Here is a 19,321-nt window from a genome sequence, read left to right as displayed (position 1 = left end):
GAGCAAGTGTAGGCTTTCTCATTTAAAATAAAATCCAATAAATGTTTGTTTTTTTAATTTACTAAACTTTTCGAATAATTCATTTCTGGTCGTATTTTTCCAGTTTGGACCCCTTGATCCTGTGATTTTCTTTTTTCTTACATGCTTAAACGAAATAAAGTAACTCTTTGCTTAAACAAATAAGAGATGCGTTTCCCTTATTTTATTCTCCTTTTTCTAGGACTTGTTTTCCACAGTTTCAACCGCATTACATGAAAACAACTGTGTGAAATTTAAGTGAGAAAGTGACTCTACTGTTTTGATATAAGTTTTGAGAAATAAATAAATGTAGAACCCCGATAGTTGTGGAGGTAATTTATCAGTGAGTTGTATTGTTGATACGTTTCTCGAAGCTTTCACAAACTTGATGTCGGCCGTACAAGATAAGGTCCCCCTTTCCTCGGATCAAAGGTACCCTAATGCATATAAAATTTAAGACTTAACCAACAAATCATCTTCACTCGAAAGTGGGCCCGAACGGTCAGGATTTAATGCCATTAGACTTAAAGGGTATGGATCGAAGCTCAAATATTATGTGCGTTAATTTCTGTTGGTTTCGAGTTTTACCTGACAATTCTTTTCAATTTATGCTCTTCTATGTTGTATTTCTTCTTTCGTAGTAATACTTTATTTTCCCCCACCTCAACTGGGGGTGAGGCGTACATTCTAATTCTCCGTTGCTGAAGGAACATATTCGGTAATAGTTCAATTTGATATTTGGCGTTATAACTGCGTTTAGCCCTTTTGAAAGGACGACAACTTTTTAAATCTACTACTTCAGCGTGTACATTATTAAGGATCGTGAATGAAATATCCGCTTCTTCCAGCACTCCCTGAAAAATTTATAGCACAAAAGCTATAAACTATATCTCACCAAATGCTACACACTAGAACTCTCTCCATGATGCAGTATAGTGTGTTACAGACATATCTGATGCAGAAAAGTTATCCTGTGCCTGTGATGAACTGTAGCTTCCAATATTGAAGTTTGTAAAGAGGGATCTCCTTAGTGAGTATGTGCTAATTACAGATCCGTTTTGGTGCTGTTTTGCCATTACTTTATGGTTTGGAGACTAAACTAAAAGGACTTCAGAATATCCGTATTCTCAGGCATGTTTTGCCATTAGTAGAAGGTGAACTAGTCACAGCTACTTACTCTCACAGGAGTTTCAAATTACGAGGGTTGACTCCAGCCCTGCAAGAGCAAAAAAAAGAACAATTGCCGTTGTGAACTTAGAAATTAAAAAATGACCACGTTTGTCTCCAGTGATGAGCTGGCTGCAGGTGCGAGAAGTCTCGCAAAATAAAACTAATGATTTATTTTCGTTTATGGAAGATGATGATACTGCCATTGGTCAAGAAGAAAATATAGACACTAGTCTCAAAAGCCAAATTCTTCAAATTTCTTAAAAACAAGAATAGGACACTTGATTATCTGAAAGACTATCTGAAAATTGGAAAAGTGTTTCAGAAATTCAATCTGCAGCCTCTCCCATCATCTGTACCTGTTGAATGCGTATTTTTCGCTGCAGGAGACGCATTGACTGCAAAAAGAAACCGCTTAGAAAATGCTAAGTTTGAGAAGCTTTTGCTACTAAAAGTAAATAAGGATGTCATGACTTCTCATTTAAATAAGAACTTCTTTTCAGACATTTTTTAAAAGTAGTTTTGATATTAAACTGTGCTATATTGATCATAGTGCTAATGGTCTAAAGTGGTGAAAGTTTTCTGCTAAAGGGCGGTTGAACGGTTTGAAAACAGTTTCCGGCTGCTGCGAAGCAGTGGAAACTATAGAAATATGTTATTAAAAAGTATAATATTCCTTGTATATTCCTTTTAAACAACTGTTTTAGAGAAGTCAAAACTTAGAAATAAACGCCGTGCAGCAATTATGTTCCATGTTGACGATCTTAAAAAACTTCCCATCAAGAATCAAGGGGATCTGTCGATTTCAGATCATCCATCTTCCATTTCGCCTTGTGACTTTTTAGCCTGCAAAGTAAAAGAAAAATTGTTTATTTTAAAAATTTAATACACTTACTTGTAAATTTTGTTAAATATATTTACCACTACTGAATGACTTTGAGCATCATTTTATTTAATCTTTCTTATTTACAGGTGGAGCAGGATCACCCAAACTGGGTTGAGGCTCAGGCCTTAAAGACCTATTGCCTTTGCATCCCCAGAGACTACAAACTTCAGACTCCAATAAACTGAACAATAGAGAGTAATAATTCAATTGTTATAAATCAGGGGGATCTTCTTTGCACCCTTACCCACTGCCGTAATGCCAGTATGGACAGTAAGGGTCTGTTTGGGCTTCTTTCTAATTTGTGTATTAAAAGGTTTAAAAGATTTAGTCGAATTGAGTAAAAATTATATATGTGAATCGACTTTTAACCAAGTTCCAACATATTTTTTTTATTTTTGGCTGATAAATGAAGCTTTGATACAGTTAGGCTTCTTACATTCCATGTTATTCAAATCGCATAAGGAGTGTTTTTAGTTCTTATGCCATGTTTAGCATGGAGCTGAAAACGGTTCATAAGCACATATCTAGCATATAATTCAAATATAAAAAGTTTGCTTAAAAATTTTTGAAAAAGGGACTAAGAGAACTAATCTGAACACAAGGAGGAAGCAAAATTTTGAATGAAGCAGCCAAAACATGGCCTTAGAAATGTAAAATCATTCTTGTTTTTCTAAGACAAGCAGTCAGATGGACACTTAAGAGATATAACTAGTGCTTATGTTGAGCTTATAAAACACTTGTATAGCTACACTGAAAAATGAAAATTTGCCACTTTTGACATAAGGGAACTTATAATAAACCAATAGAGAAGCAGTTTTTCGTAAATTATTCAAAACTTGAACATGGCATATTCACCAGTTTTTGGAACTGGAACCACAAATGAAGGCTGCTTTAATTGAGTTTGTGGGAGAGAAAATGGCTCTATATGAGCTCTCATGACCTTAGCATTAGAGATGAAACTGAGAATCAGAACATTCGGATGACTGATGCGTGGATACTTCTTTTGACAGCATCTGATTTTATATTTACCACTTAGTCAATTTTTGGTCCTATTTTGCTAAAAGTCTTAAGCCAAAATGCTTGATTTCAGTATGTGAGTGGCAGCGGCTTCAAACACGAAACGGCATCTTGTGCGTTTTTTGTGTCAGAGTCTACATCTAATAATGTGAAGTAACAATAAATTTCAAAAAAGCATATTGAAGCATTTTCACTTAGTAGCTGGTATGTTAAGATGGCATATTATTCTAGACTCCTGTGCATGTCAGCAGATGCATGGCAACAGGCGAAGTCAATATTTTTCAAATAATTTGTTTTCAAGTGAAAATGTGCATTCCATTCCAGTGAACTTTACTTCGTAAAACTTGGGTAAACTGAAATTTGCTACTAATTCAAATACAACTTTTATAATCGCTTTGCATAATAGATATAGGCGTATCTGGTATACTAAAGTTTATTTTTTTATATTTTTTTTATTTGCCGATTTATTTTCGTCCTTTCGTAATATTCGTCTGTATTGTGTGACAATCATGGCTGCCAAATTGACACATTTTGTGTCAAAATGACACAATTTGATGTTGCGTGACACAATGACACATTCAGACGAAATGATGACACAATCGACGAAAATGACACATTTTTCAATAAAAAATGACACAATCGACAAAAATGACACATTTTTCAAAAAAATGACACTTTTTCAAAAAAATGACATATTTTTGTCATCCTAGTCTTGATTTTTAAATGGTAATAAAAGAAAAGTAAAATTTCAATTTTCTACCTCCAAAAAAGCTACAAATTAATGGAAGGGAATAGCGCTGCCTAACGGTGGCAGTAGTACACAAACAGTGCAGAATACAGGACAGATGTCATTACCATATTTAAAATTTAAACCACGTGAAAAAAACAGCTATAGGCGGAAATTTTAAATCAAAATGCACGCTGAATACTTTTTGATTGAGTATTTGATGTAGCCAACTGGTACGTACTTAATAGTAAAAATTAAACATCATGCAGTTTACCAGAGCTGTATGCATAAGCAGCAACTCCCATTTCTAGGAGTATAGGAGGGGTACCCAACCTCGAACAAGATTACAAATTTCCAGAGATGTCTTTCCTTCAGAATAATCCATCTGGCCTAAAAAGGCACCAAAAAATATGACAAAAATACTAGATTGAAGCTGGTTGAATGGCTTACATATTGAACTAATAAAAAGCTTAGCCAATAAAATCAATTACGTATAGAGCCGATTACGATTACGACGTCATACGAAAAGTCTATTTTCAATTTGCTGTCGGAATTGATTGTCCCTAGAACTTTTATAAATGTAAACTTGCCTCGTTGGCCGCCCAGACACAAATTCCAAGTGTGTAACATTAATTTAATTGAATGTTTCTATTTCTTTCATGACGTCACAAAAAGATCATGATCCCAAGATAATAGGATAAGGTTAGGTTTACTCCTTTTTGGACTGATTTGAAAAAGATCACATATTCAAAACTCTAAATAAAGATTTAACAATTAAATATGATACCACTTGTTGCAAAAAAATATGACACATTTTGTGACACATTATGGAATCTGAGATGACACAAAAAGCACATTTTCGGAAAAAATATGACACACTCCTTAAAAAAAATTTGGCAGCCCTGGTGACAATCTGCACTGTGTGGGCGTGTATGTTTCCTAAACCTGAAAAGCTTGCAAGTTAATGTAGGGCCCATCAGTTATTAACACCTTAAAAGGTGGTTTGACTTTGGATAAATATAGACCTACATGGTTTTTATTTTACTGGCCAATCGCTATAATTTCAAAGTGCCTAAAGACCTTGACACTATCAATATGGGTCTAAATCACTAGGCTATTGATGCATATGAATTTTTAGCCTACTTCTGTCTTGCCAGCCTAGCTTCATTAGGACAATAGTCCAAGTCCTTGGACATTGCACAACTTGGAAAATTAACTAGATTAAGATGTAGCTTTCATGGACATGGTCAGTAGCCTACGTGTTTAATTTATCTATTTATTTCTTAATACAAATAGTGGTAAGCATCAATGCTTGTTGCAAAGACACAAAATCATAATACTAATCTAAAGTAAATTGGCAATGACAAACTAAACAGCAAAAACTTCTAAATAACACAAAACTACACAACAAAAGCATCTAAATAAAAAGGCGTATTTACTAATGCACTCTTAAAAATTCAAACACTCTATGCCTCAAGAACCTCCAAAGGCAAACCATTCCATGGTCTGGTAACTCTACTAACAAAAGATAATTGACCAATTTTTACAGTGGTTTTGGGGGATATAATTTATAATCATGCAGATGAGAAGAGTGATAATGGCTAAATTTAACAAATAAATTTGGATCAACATCATCCACTCCTTTAATTATACAAAACACATTTACAAGGTCACTGTGATGTCTACAAGACATCAATGATAGGAGTTGAAGCCTAGAAAATCTCTGCAGATAGGAAAGGCACTGAAGGTATGGGACCAATCTAGTGGCCCTTCTCTAAACCTTTTCTTTCTTATGCTCATCTCTTAGACTTAATGGAAACCAAACAGAAGTATTATACTCAATAAGAGGGCAGACCATTGATCTATATAGTAGTAAGAAATTACAAAGATTAAACCTACTAAAGATTCTCTTTATAGACAATAAATGATAATTTGCATCCTTCAAAATTTTTTAAACATGCTTATCAAATTTCAATTGGGTATCAAAGCAAACACCAAGGTCATGCACTATTTTGTCAGAAGGGATTTGTATGCCAGACAGCTGGTAAGTATGCACAGGTGGGAGTTTACAAGCATATTGTAGGACAACACACTTAGGAGAGTTTATGGACATGAAATTAGATTCACACCAATAAGTTAGAGAGTCAAGATCTCTCATCTTGTAGATCAAGATCTATTATATTTAGGATTATTATAGCCTATTAATTCTAAATATAATATGGATAGTTAGGATAGGATTGGCTGATTAGTAGAACTAGAATAGGCCAATAAATTTGCAATGTAGAGTAGAGATAAAATTCTAGTTCAGCTACTTTTCATTATATTGGAAAGAGGATAGGTTAGGGAGATATAACTTTCAGGGATAGGTTTATACACTAAAATAAGTCCTGGGGAGGTATTTTGAAGTACCTACATCCACTTATTCTCCCTATAGAGAGCAGTGACTTTTTATGACCTTGGTAAAATTCTACTTTTGCCTATAAACTGAATATACCACTTTATGCCTTTTTTTTTATGTTCTTTACAAATAGCCTATAACAATTACTTCTATTCCAAATTCAATTTTAAGCATGTTTTGAGCTCTTAAAAATGACCAAATATTTCTAGTTTTTGGGTGTAAATAAGTCTTAAAATATTAGTCTCAAACTTACTGTTTCATTATAACTCAATTTTTTTAATGTTATATAATGCACAAGCACTGATTTTCCACAATTAAGTTGGATAAATACATTTTACAATATTTTGCTGTTTTTGTCTTCCTTCATGCCAAATGCTCAATTAAAGTATGTGTTTTTGATAACATATTGAAAAATATGAAAACCAATTGAAGATGGTGTAGATAAATATCCCATGTGGTTCCAATCCAAAGCAGTATTCAAATTTACAGATATTCATAATGTCAGCAAATTCAGGTTAGGGTTTGTTTCAAGAGCACAAAAAGGGCTTAAATTTGAATTTGTGATAGAAGCAATTAGTATATTTGTAAAGAGCTTAAAAAAAGATTGAGTGGTATGTTCACTTTATTCATAAGTCAGTAATATGAACAACAAAAATTTACCAACATGTTAACCCTTGTTTGATTTCTAAGCCTTAGAAATTTGCCTACTTTACAGGTCTATACATATTGACATTTTGACAAAACATTATTTTATGTTGATTTTCAGTTATCAGTTTCTGTTTCTTTGATTTTAGTTTTGAAAATGCAATTCTTGTTATTTGAGTAGAATTTTAAGCCATATCAATGATTTTTTTTTTACTAAATTTAGCAAATGTATTTGTGGATCTTTAAAACCTCATAAATTGGGATTGAGCAAAGTTATGAAGTTGAAAACAGTTTTGTTGTGCTTCATTTAAGCAGAAAATCTATTTTGAAAGGTTTTGCTTTTATAACACAAAGAATTTAAAGGTCAGGGCCCTCCAGAGGAAGAAAGAGTAGAGGTAGTTACTTCAAAATAACTTATCAGGACAAATTTTAGTCTATAGACACATCCCTGAAAGTTTCATTTTCATAGCCTAACCCCTTTGCAAGATAGCCAAAAGCAGCTAAAGTAGAATTTTACCATGACTTTCGAAAACCTTTGTGTTATAAAAGTGAAACCTTGCAAAACAGATATTATTCTTAAATGAAGTACTAAAAAAACTGTTTTGAGCTTGTTAACTTAGCTTAATCCTAATTTATGAGGTTTCAAAGATCTGAAAACACATTTCCTAAATTAAAAAAACAGGTAAGCTACTTGTGTCTTTTAGTCACCACACTCAAGTTATGTCAAGAAGTGAAATTTGGTGGATGCTAATGAAATGAAACAATATATGATGAAAATATAATACTTTATCAACAAAATTATGAAAACTATGACAAAGTTTGAATGGACTGTATTATTTTAGATACATAACCTAAACCTGACTAAAATACCAACTAAATATTTAATTTAAGTATAGCTACAATTTACTTTCCCTCCAAGCCAAAGCTAGTATTGTTTGGTATAAAGACCATGAAAACATGTTCATGTCTCATATTTGCAGTACAAGATCTTGAGTGTGGTGGCTGTAAGCCACAAGTACCATAACCCATTGACATAGCTTAAAATTCTACCCAATAATAGGAATTATATTTTCAGAACTAAAACAAAAGAAAAAGAAACTGATAACTCAAAATTAAGATAAATGTTATTTTGTCAAAATTTCAAGAGGTCTTAGACCTCTCAATTAGGCAAATTTTTAAGACTTATAAATCAGAAGAGGGTTAACATAGAAGCTTGGTAATACCTTCCCAGAGTATGTTTTTGGCCCTGGATTCATTACTAAAAGTCTCATTTTCACTTTTAACCTAACCCCTTTCCAAGATAGTGCAAAGTAGATTAACTAGAATTTTACCAAAACATATTAGTTAGTATGAAAGTGAATACATCACTTGATGTAATTTTTAAGTGTGTGTTCTTTCACAATTTAATAATGGCTTGCGGGTTGAACTATGTTCTATTGGCATACTCCTCATAAGAAATATTTTGTACACCCTCTAGAAGTCTAAATTTTCCCAGTAAACTTATTGAAAACAACAACTTCAGATATAGTTCTGATTTGATGATTCAAATTTTAATTTTAATATATCTCTGTTGTTGAGCTATTATGGGGTCATTGAATTGCTGTGTAATCTATTGTGAAAATTTACAATAAAAGATAACACCCTTCAGGATCTAAGTGTTCCTCCTGAATTAGTAGATTTTTAATGAATATTTCCTCTTTATACCATCACAAGTAGTTCCAGTTATATTCAAATCCTTTTTTAAATACCATTTGATTAGTTTGTAAAATTACATTATAAGATGATAAAAAGGATATGATAAAGATCCACCAGTCACTGATAACACATAGTGTGTTAAATTGATGTTTTAGTTGCTGAGTCTTTTTCCCTTGAACAGGTAGCAACCCTGTTCCCAACCTTGTGGCAGCTGGAATTGTACCCCAAGCCTTGTATTTTCAGTAATAGGATTACTTTATTGTACTACCACAGGATATTGTAACATCAATAGGGATAAAGATCCTCCACAGCTATTGATGGCTCATAGAGGATTAGCACAATGTTCTAGTTTTTTGTACTTTTTTTTTTAGGGACAAATAGCAAGCTTGTCACCCAACCTTATGTCAAAGGGATTGATTCCTAGGCCCCTTATTGGTAAGCAGAGCATCAATCCACTGTTTTACTACATGGAATTTAAGACAGAAATCAGATTTAAGACAGAAATCAGATAAAAAAATTAAATGAATGTACATTATCTATTTAATGTTTTTTTCTAGATGATAATTGCTGCTTTTGCATTTTTATCCCTTAAATAACTCTTATACAAGTACTTCTTCCTCTTCATTAAATTTAAAGCATTTTCACTAAAATTCTTTGCTATGTTTCTAACTTCCTTCCCCAAGACACCATCTGAAACTTTAAAAATTATTTTCCTAAAATTTTTCTATCCATTGTCTACATTGTCAGATTTTTGGCTCTGCAGTTTAGTATTCAACTGTTCCTGGAAAGTGTCCCTCACATTCTCTTGAGGATAGTTACCCTTCCTTTAGATTAACCCTCATCACTAGTAGATGGAGATCTCTACTTTTAACTTAAAAAAATATAGAGCCCTTTTTAAATAACAAAAGAGACCTCACCAGAGCAAGTGGAAGTTTCTGTTAGTGTCTGATATAAAACAACAATTTTTATCTGATGGAGACCAAAATGCTCTCAATTGTAAATTTTGAGATACTCGATCAATTTCGAAATACCTAAAAGTTTAATGTACATAACAGCAAAGGCCACACTACTATTTCATCATGTCAGGACAAGAAGGTGTGGTGTGCAAAAATGAGGACTCTATCAAGACAGCTGCTTGGATAAATCCTAAACGTGTATTATGACTACATTCCAATAGCTGCTATCAGCAAAGAACAGAAACCTCAGTGGAAAGGATCAAATAAGGTACTCTTAGAATCCATTTTAAAACAGGTTATGACTAAAGATAAAATTCTACAAAATTAAGAAAGCTTTATCATCATGACTCTAAGCAAGTTTGTACGTGATTGGTTAAATAAACCAAATGTCTTGACAATCTTTTATTTTAGTACTTGTTGTTTTGGCAGTCAACCTGATGGATCTAAATAAGCACTCTAAATAAAGGATACCTGATCCTTTAATCCATTTAAGCAGCTTCAGTAAACTCAATGGAGCAATGGAAAATATAGAATCTATAAAAAATGAATTGTTATTATATATTTTTTTCCCAGTGAAACTAATTGTTGCACACATGAGTGTCAGTTCACGAAAATCTAGGGTGGGAAAAAAAGTACTTTTCAATAGTAAGGGAATTTTTTTTTTCTTTTAGATTAGATTAATTTATTTCAAAAACATGTATACAAAACATTTTGCTGCACCTGCTAAGAAAGCCCCGAGGGGCTTGTTGGCAGGAGGTGGCAGTCATCTCTACTCTACATATTACTACATACAAAGATTCTACTTATGACACTCACGCATTATTACTATTCTTTTGCATCATTACCATACTATTCTTTTGCAAGGAAGAATCTCTTAACAACAGCCTTGAAGGAAGCCAAGTGACTCGAATTTCGTATTTCAATTGGAATAATATCCCATACAGAGGGGGCAAAATTGCTAATCACGAAAGAAGCTCTAGCCGTATTTCTAAATGGGTGTACCAGATTTGATGCCCCTCGTGTATCGTGGCTATGAAGATCACAATTAATGGAGAAAAATTTTTCGAAAGATGATGGAAGTATATTATTAATAAATTTATATGTGAAAATACTAACTTGGTAGTCTCTTGTTTTTGAAATATCAAAAAGTTGATTCTTAGTATAAAGTTCATTAATATTATGAGTAAATAAAGTTTTAGGTGATAAATGTTTAACGGCTTTATTTTGGATTTTTTTATAACATGATACAAAATTACTAGCCCATAAAGAGCAACCATAGCAAATATATGGGTAAAAAAAGGAAAATAAAGGAACCGAAGAATTTTATAGGATACTATGTTTTTAACTCGGCGAAGCACACCCAGAGATCTGGACAACTTTGAAGCTATAATATTCGAATGTGTTTTCCATGATAGATTTTCATCAATCATAAAACCTAAATACTTTGTTACCTTTACTCTTTCTATTTGATTTCCGTTTATTATTAATTCTAAATTAGTTTCAATACTAGATATCCGAGAAAATAGAATGTAGTTAGTTTTATTATAATTTAATGTCAAAAGATTGAAATCTGCCCACTCAATAAACTCGGTCATTGCCTTTATCATTTTATCAAAAAGTAGATCAACTGATGGAGCAGCTACAAGTAAAAGAGTATCGTCTGCAAAAAGGATTATACCAGCCTCTGACAAATAATACTTAATCCGATCTATAAATATTAAAAATAAAAGAGGACCTAGTATAGAGCCCTGGGGTACTCCGCAAGTTATCGTACTAGCTTCAGAAGTAAAACACCCATTCACCACAACCTGCTTTCGGTCACTTAAATAAGATTCAAACCAAGACAAACTCTTTCCGGTAACACCGATTTTTTCCAGCTCAAGTAATAACTGTTTATGGTCAATCGTATCAAAAGCCTTTTTCAAATCCAGGAATAAAGCAGCTGGAATCAGACCCGCTTCAAACGACGTATTTACCCAGTCAACAAGTTTAATGGTTGCCATTTCTGTGGACATTTTTTTTCTAAAACCAAATTGAGTATTTATAAGAATTGTATTATTTTCAACATAATCAGTTAGCCTGGATCCTATCACCTTTTCATATATTTTTGAAAAAAAAGGGAGGATAGAAATGGGTCTTTTGTTTGAAATGCTACAAGCATTAAAAACCAGCTGATTTTCTACTAGAATTTCCGACTGAACTATTTTGGGAGGCCGCTTAATTCTTTTCCGAGCATCGTCACAAAGTTTCGCTCCCTCACTAGAAAAATAATCACATAAATAGTTCGTAACATCATTTGGGGTTGTCAAATTCCCCCTCTCTGTTTGTAATTTATTAATAACTTCTATTTTACCCTTTTGACCCAGGAGTGAATTTACTGTTTTCCATGTTTTTTTCATATCACATTTATGCTTCATAAATTCATTTTGTAAATACATTTTTTCAGCTTTCCGTTTTAATCCGTTTAAAGTATTCCGGTAATTTTTAAACTGCTGAAAATTAATGACAGATGGTTCACCTAGGTATATTTTATACAATTCATTTTTCCGACTTATAGAATTTAGAATGCCCTGTGTAATCCATGGTTTCTTTGGGAATTTCGTACTACCTCTTTTAAGTCTTCTTAGAGGACACGTATCATTCAATATCTTTGTAAATATTGCAACAAAAATATCATACGCAACCGACGGGTTATCTTCTTCAAAAACTGGAGTAAAATCTGCATTATCCATTTCTCTCTCAAATTTTTTAAATTTGAGATTCTTAAATCACGAAAATATGTTTTATTTATTTGACCACTCTTATTCATAATCCTGTAATATTTTTTTATTTTACTAAGAAGAAAAAGATGGTCGGATCCATCCGTGAGTAGAACATCAGCATACGAACTTTCAAGCAGCTTTCCATCCACAAATACATTATCGATAAGAGTCGCAGACTTATCAGTTACTCGCGTAGGAATAGTTACCAGGGGGTACTGGAATGATGAAATCATAGAGTTAAGAAAATCTAGGCGGCTTGTACTTTTAAGGAGGTCAATATTGAAATCCCCCATTACTACTTTATATTTATGATCATTACTAAATTTCTCCATTAAATGCTCCATTTCCTCAATAAAAACATCCTCATTAAATGACGATGTCTTATAAACTAAACCAACAACTACATTTTTATCAGATTTATCTTCTATTTCAATAAAAAGAGTCAAGTCTTCCTTCAAGCCAAAGTGAGAGATCCTCCCTTACCCAATACAAAACTCCTTCCTTTATCAACAAAGCCAGACCGCCTCGCTCCATAACCTGTCGTTCTTTTCTTTCACTAACATATCCTGGAAACTGGAAATCCCACACTGAAAAATTGTCCGTATTTGATACAAACGTCTCACATAGTCCTATTACTAACGGTATTTCTTGCATATCACTTAATATGTTACACAGTGTAGGGTACGCAGTCCTAAGGCCTTGGCAATTCCAAAATGCAAAAATAGTATCTTCTTTGACCGACCATTTCTTTAGCGACTGACTATCCAAAAAATTACTAGCTTTCATTGCTTGAGTATTATTTCCTTCACTTAAACTATCATTTGCAATAGGGGTGGATAATAATTGGTCAACAGACAGCCGATTACTTTCTAAGTCTGAAAGCCTGTCGGTCATACTATTCATGATAATGCTCTAGTATGCTCAATAGTGCGAACTCTTTGATATCTTAATGACGAAACAAACAAAAAAGTTTTTGACACGAGATTAGCGAAACAAAGCAGCCAACCCCAAATAAACGAAAGAACTGAGGATGGATTCAACATGTCAGTACTGGTCACTGATCAGGTCATTCAGTGACCTAATTTTCAAGATGGCTCAACTGTTTTCCGGTTTGGCTAGCACACGGCCACCATCAGTCCAAACATTCCGAGCTCCAAATTTGTCGCGTGCCAGATTCAGCAGTTGCCTACGTTTTGGCGTTAAATACTCAGATATAAATACTTTCGATCGGGCGAGCTTCTTTTTGTTCATGAACACGCGCTTTGCACACTCAGATGAATGAAAAGTGACGAGAACAGGCGGGATAATATCCGTTAGAATTGATTGCCAGCTGGATTGTATTTAATTTAAATAACTCAGAGTACTTGAGAAGGAGACTTTGGGCCTCTGAAAAAATCAGAATTCGTGCGATTTACCCAATATTTCAATCATTTCATTTTTGAAAATTTCAATCATTTCAATATTTCAATCATCTCATTTTTTTTCATTTTCAAATTGAGACTGGTAGAATGCCACTTTAAAAACCGTCCAAGATTCTCATTCAAAACCATAGTGCACAAACATGAACCCATTTGCTTGATTCTAACGCTGTGACAGGGAGGTTATTGAGATAGCCTTGCATAAAGTGTAACACGCTTCATCTACCGCTTCTTTTATGATGGATAGTGGGTGTCATAAAGTTCCGAAGGGCATCCGAACATCTATTGCTGATTAAGATATGGCAACTGAGATATCGGTATTTCGTGTCATTTCGTGCTACCAGAATTAATTACTCCTTTCTAGACCTATTTTTTACCTGAATAAAAAAATCTATTGCTATTGCCTTGCATCTAGTACACTAGATGCATGTATTTGAAATACTTTGAGCTTGGAATTCATCAAATTCATCTCTAACAATGTAGGAAATATAATGGCATTGAATAGTAGAAATGGGATTGTCAGAGGGGAAAACTTCATGCTATACTGATCTTTTACAGTTAACTTGTTTCTTTGTTTCTCTCTAGACAGCGACTGACAGCAACAGATTGCTTAAAACACAGATGGCTCTCTCAATCACCTACAAAAATGAAGTCTACCAAAATTTCTACTGACAAACTAAAGAAATTTATTATTCGAAGAAAATGGCAGGTACGACCATCGAATTTTTCATTTTTATTTTAAGACAGATACGCAAAATTCATATTCTATCTAGGAATTCAACAAGGGACATCTATAGTTCTTTTACTTTTTTAAGTCATAACTTTGCGCATATCTTCAAATTTGTCGTAGTCACTCAGGTCCTATGACGATTAAAATAAAACTATTTATAATATTCGAAGGGACCTTAATATCTGTAATCAGTGAAACTTAAAAAAGGGAAGACTCAAAGCAGTATCCCAGCAAACTAATTTATATTTTTTTAAATTCCAAACATGCAAAAACGATAGATCGGTAACTTTGATATGTAATGAAATTAGAACATCGACATAAAATGCACATGATTTTGGGAACAGGGAAGAGGAAAAGGAATAACCCATAATAACATAATTTTTATCAAGATGGAATTTTTGCTATAAAATTTAGCTTGTCTGAGAACTAAATGACGAATGTTTTTCTCCTCTTAGAAGCTTTTATTTTTTTTTACCGTAATTTTTTCTTGCAATGATTCTGTCATACTGATGGTCTTATAAATAATAGGAAAGGACTCATTTAAAGGAAAATGTCATTTTTTATGGAAAGAAAAAGATAGTTTGATATTGAAAAGCCCGTCCCTTTTATTTTTTTCCTCAAAGTGCTCTCTAGTGTTTTAGCAAGAAGTGAACAAAGTTGCACTTAACTCAGAGACACGTAGTCCTTTCAAAAATATCAAGAAGCTGTATATGTTATTTCCTAATTAGAATAAGATCCAGCCACACAGTGTATTTTTGAGTGAGGAACAGTTATCGGTTAAATATAAGGAACGGTTACATAGAATCTAAGCTGTAAACTTTATTTGGTCGGCTAGAAACTTATTTAAAATCTTCCATAATAAAAACATTGAGAGTAGGGTCTGATTGGTTCTAGTCCTTCTGAATTTAGAAAAGAAACATGTTACTTTCATTATCATACGTAATTTGTCAGAGGATAATTAACAATGATTAACTCCAAATTAACAATGATTAATATATGATAGTTGGCAAATAATGCCTGAATATATAAAAGATCTGAAGCCAAACTGGCTAGTCTTGACACAAACAAAGAGAAAGAGAAAGATACCACAGCCATTTCTAACAATAGAGGCTTGACACAACAGACGAGGGACGAAATCGAAATAAAAAAGCATGTCCTTGCAAATCTTCCAATAAACAGAGTTTCATTTAATTGAAATATTGATGCAACTTATAACATTCTTCTTAAAAGTAAACCATTAAATAATGAGGGTAATAAAGTTACACAATCACCAGGGGATTAGATTAAAAACAAGACCTTGGAGAATTGCAGTAGCAGTAGAAGGAAGTAATTGGATTGTTTTGCAACTAAATAATCAATTTCATTTTCATTTTATTTTATCTAGTCGCTTGAGTGTCCTTATTAAAGCTATTCTATTTAGCTTCTGTAGTGCTCAATCACAGCCGCAACAATTGCATATTTCTGTACTATTTTTATATTTCTTGGTTTTAGATTTTATTCAATTCTTGGCTAGTTTAGACTTTATCTTTATTTCTCAGCGTTGAAACAATACAGGCGAAATATTCACGTCGTCTTAGCGAAATTCTACGCACACACGCGTAGAATATTTGAGTAAATAAGCTAACTAGAAATAAAATGCTAAGAGAAAACCAGAAGAATTTTGCGAGTAGCTCTTCGTCATCAACATCCAGAGCAACTGCTTGGACCTGTCTCGTGTCACAACCCTATTGCTAAAAAAGATAAAAGTTAGGGAAGGAGGAAATGTGTCATTAACACTCAGTCGTGGCTAATGAAAGCCATGATGGCATATTCAAATGGTTCAACAGAAGTACTTTAGCTAGAATAGAATACATTCAAGCTAACATCGCTTTTGAGGTCTATTAATGAAAAAAATCCCTTATAAAAAATTAAAATGAAGTATCCCACTGAAATAAATATAATACGTTTTAAAAACTATAAGAATCTGTTAGTAAGGATTCTTAGAGAAAATGAAAGAGTGTATTATGAAAATTCATTTAAAAATTCTGATTCTCCTCGAAAAACTTGGAATTTAATTAAGGAGAAAATTGGAAAAAATAAAAAGCTATCACATCCTGAGGTATTAATTAATACAAATGGTGTAGAAGTTAGAGAACGGCAAGATGTTGCTAATATGTTTAGTAATTATTTTGCTGGCATTGGTCAAGCGATTGTTTCAGCAGGAATAGATTTGTTCCCTTACAGGTCGCATAAAGAATATTTACCTCCCAATGAATGTACGAGCATATTTCTGGTCCCTGTTAGTTTTCCTGAATTTCATAAGATTATCAAAAATATAAAAAATGGTAATTCAGTGGGACATGATGAATTATCAACAAATTTGTAAAAGAGTATTGCCGGAGTTATTTTTGAACCACTTATCCACATTTTCAATTTGAGTATCAATTCAGGTATATTTCCCAGTAGATGGAAAATTGCCCGAGTAATTCCGTTGTATAAACAAGGCGATAAATCTGATGTAAGTAATTATCGTCCAATTGTAATTTTATCGCCATTATCTAAAGTGTTTGAAAAAATTTTAAAAGAAAGGATTTCTAGCTATTTAGATAAAATAAATTTCTTTACCAAATATCAATTTGGATTTAGGGCAAACCGTTCGACAGAACAAGCAGTTGCAGCTCTTTTATTAGAAATAAATGATTGTTTAGATGATGATTTCCATGTGGCTACTGTTTTCTATGATATAAAAAAAGCATTTGACACTTTAAATCATGAAATTCTTCTTGACAAAATGATAAATTCCGGCATAAGAGGGAAAAGATTGCAAATTATTAAATCATACCTATGCAGACGCAAAATCACAGTAAATGTCGGTGGAAAAATGACTAATTTAAAAAGTCTTACTGATATTGGTGTCCCCCAAGGCTCAGTGTTAGGTCCACTTTTATTTTTGATCTATATTAATGATCTTCCCCGAGGTTTGCATGAGAATATTAGCCATGCAGTTCTATTTGCAAATGATACAGCTATAGCAGTTAAAGCTAGGGATTCATTGACATTGATTGAAAATCTGACTATAAGTGTTACTTCAGTTAATCGATGGTTTGTTTCTAATGAACTAGTACCGAATTTTAAGAAAACTAATTTTATGGTTTTTGGTCGTTCAAAACGTTCCACTCGAGAGATTTCTTGTGAGGAACTACAGGCTGGTTATCAAAAAATTTGTAGGGTCCAATCATATCGTTATTTAGGAGTTTTTCTTGATCCCCTTTTGTCATTTCATAATCATATTGAGTATTTAAGATTAAAACTTGCTCAAAATATTGGGTCGATGTACCGTGTGAAGAATATTTTTCCTTTTACCATTTTAAAAATAATTTACCACTCTCTAATTACTTCTTATTTGAATTATGGCTCAGTTGTATATCTTAATACATTTTGGAAGCATATAAAACCCTTACAGGTACTTCAAAATAGGGCAATAAGAATACTTGGAAATTTTTTACATCGACCTTCAAAACTTGAAAATGTTTCGGAAACTAAAACATTATTCCTATTCTTAAATTTGTTAGATTTAAATGATATACGAATATTAAATACTTACATATTGCATTTTCAAATCCAAAATTCTAAAAATTATTTCTATGACAAATCTCCGTTAATCTTACTTCCTCGTTCGGATTGTCGGAAGTCTAGGATGTATCAAATTCCTTTTGTAAGCTCTGAAAGGTCAAAGTTTTCGATTAGATACCAAATACCCTTCATTGCTAACAATCATAAGCTGAATGATAAAATTCTGTTTGATTCATCCCAAAAGTCTCAGCAAAAGCTCAGCTAAATTTAAAAAAGCAAATATTAAAGATTGTTTGCTAAAAATTTTGATTATTCACCATTGATGATGGAAATTTAAATTTTAAATTATTTGATCTTCTTATTTGTGTGTTTGTTTTTGTGTCCCTGTGTCTGGGACGGCCTCCCACGCCCCTCCTGCCCGATATTTATATATTTACTTATCTTTTATGAGTTTTTTTTCTATTTTGCGTGTCTTCTACCGTATTATACTTTGAAATCGTTATTCCGATGAGATGTTGATGTTTTTTCTTATTTTTTTGCACTGTCCCAGCCTTACGAGCTCTGCTCTCTGTTGGGGCATAATATTGTTTGTGTATTTTTTGAGTTGAATAAAGAAAAAGTTGAGTTGAGTTGAGTTAACATAAAAGATTGTAAAATGGTCTTGCCTAGTATTCCCTACCGCCAATTCTTGGGTATATGGCTATTTTGTCTTCTCTTTTACTTCTCACCTTTCTTGCTGTCTTTCAACCCCTTTTGTGGTCCTTCTCTATCTCTTTATAACCTAGATTTTAGTGATATTTTAAAATAATAAATGTTTTTGCTCGTCTATTTCAGAAAACTGGCACTGCAATTCGCGCCATCAGTCGTATGGCTAGCATGTCTTCACGTCGAAGCTCATCTGCTTCTTCGCGGAGAACATCTCGTCTAGATAGTCTCTCTGATGAATTAGATTTTAGTAATTTGGCGCAACTTGCGTCAGTACAGCTTGGAAATAAGCCCTCTGGTGCAAAAATCCCGCGAAATAATACATCCTCTGCTTACTCAGAGCGAAGTGATTCTGGATACAGTGATGTTTTTAATTCTGTACCTCGACTGCGACACCAAGAGAGTATTGTAGAAGAATTTGTAGCAAATGGAGAGCTTGTCTGTGATACTGGGCATGACAATGCTAAAGCAACGAGTCAGCTGTGAATGCAGATTATTGAAACTAGTCAGTTGATATTCTGTAGCTTAAGAGCATTTAGAGCATTTTCCTATTCTCTTATAGAATGAGCGGTTTTATTATCTGTATTTGCTGCTGTGAACTTTTATTTTATATTATAGCTTTAAAGTAAAATACCTTTTCTTTCA

General features: G+C 33.1%; 2 protein-coding genes across 8 annotated transcripts in view; both read left to right on the top strand.

Annotated features, from left to right (window-relative positions):
• Positions 1 to 339, top strand: part of LOC136033840 (E3 SUMO-protein ligase PIAS2-like) — a 48,545-nt gene extending 48,206 nt beyond the window's left edge. For all 7 annotated transcript variants that reach the window (XM_065714791.1, XM_065714788.1, XM_065714789.1 and 4 more), the window contains one exon: positions 221 to 339. The gene's annotated coding sequence lies outside the window, so the exon portion shown is untranslated. The remainder of the gene's footprint in view (positions 1 to 220) is intronic.
• A 4,381-nt stretch (positions 340 to 4,720) lies between these two features.
• Positions 4,721 to 19,321, top strand: LOC136033838 (myosin light chain kinase, smooth muscle-like). Its single transcript, XM_065714783.1, has 3 exons — positions 4,721 to 4,745; positions 14,275 to 14,398; positions 18,806 to 19,321. Exons 2-3 carry the CDS (start codon positions 14,336 to 14,338, stop codon positions 19,160 to 19,162), a joined length of 420 nt encoding a protein of 139 aa, XP_065570855.1. The 5' UTR covers positions 4,721 to 4,745; positions 14,275 to 14,335; the 3' UTR covers positions 19,163 to 19,321.

The sequence above is a fragment of the Artemia franciscana genome, chromosome 12 (assembly GCF_032884065.1).
Source record: "Artemia franciscana chromosome 12, ASM3288406v1, whole genome shotgun sequence".
Classification (NCBI taxonomy): Eukaryota; Metazoa; Arthropoda; class Branchiopoda; order Anostraca; family Artemiidae; genus Artemia; species Artemia franciscana.
The sequence above is the reverse complement of the archived record's forward strand: the minus strand, read 5'-3'. Positions and strand labels throughout refer to the sequence as shown.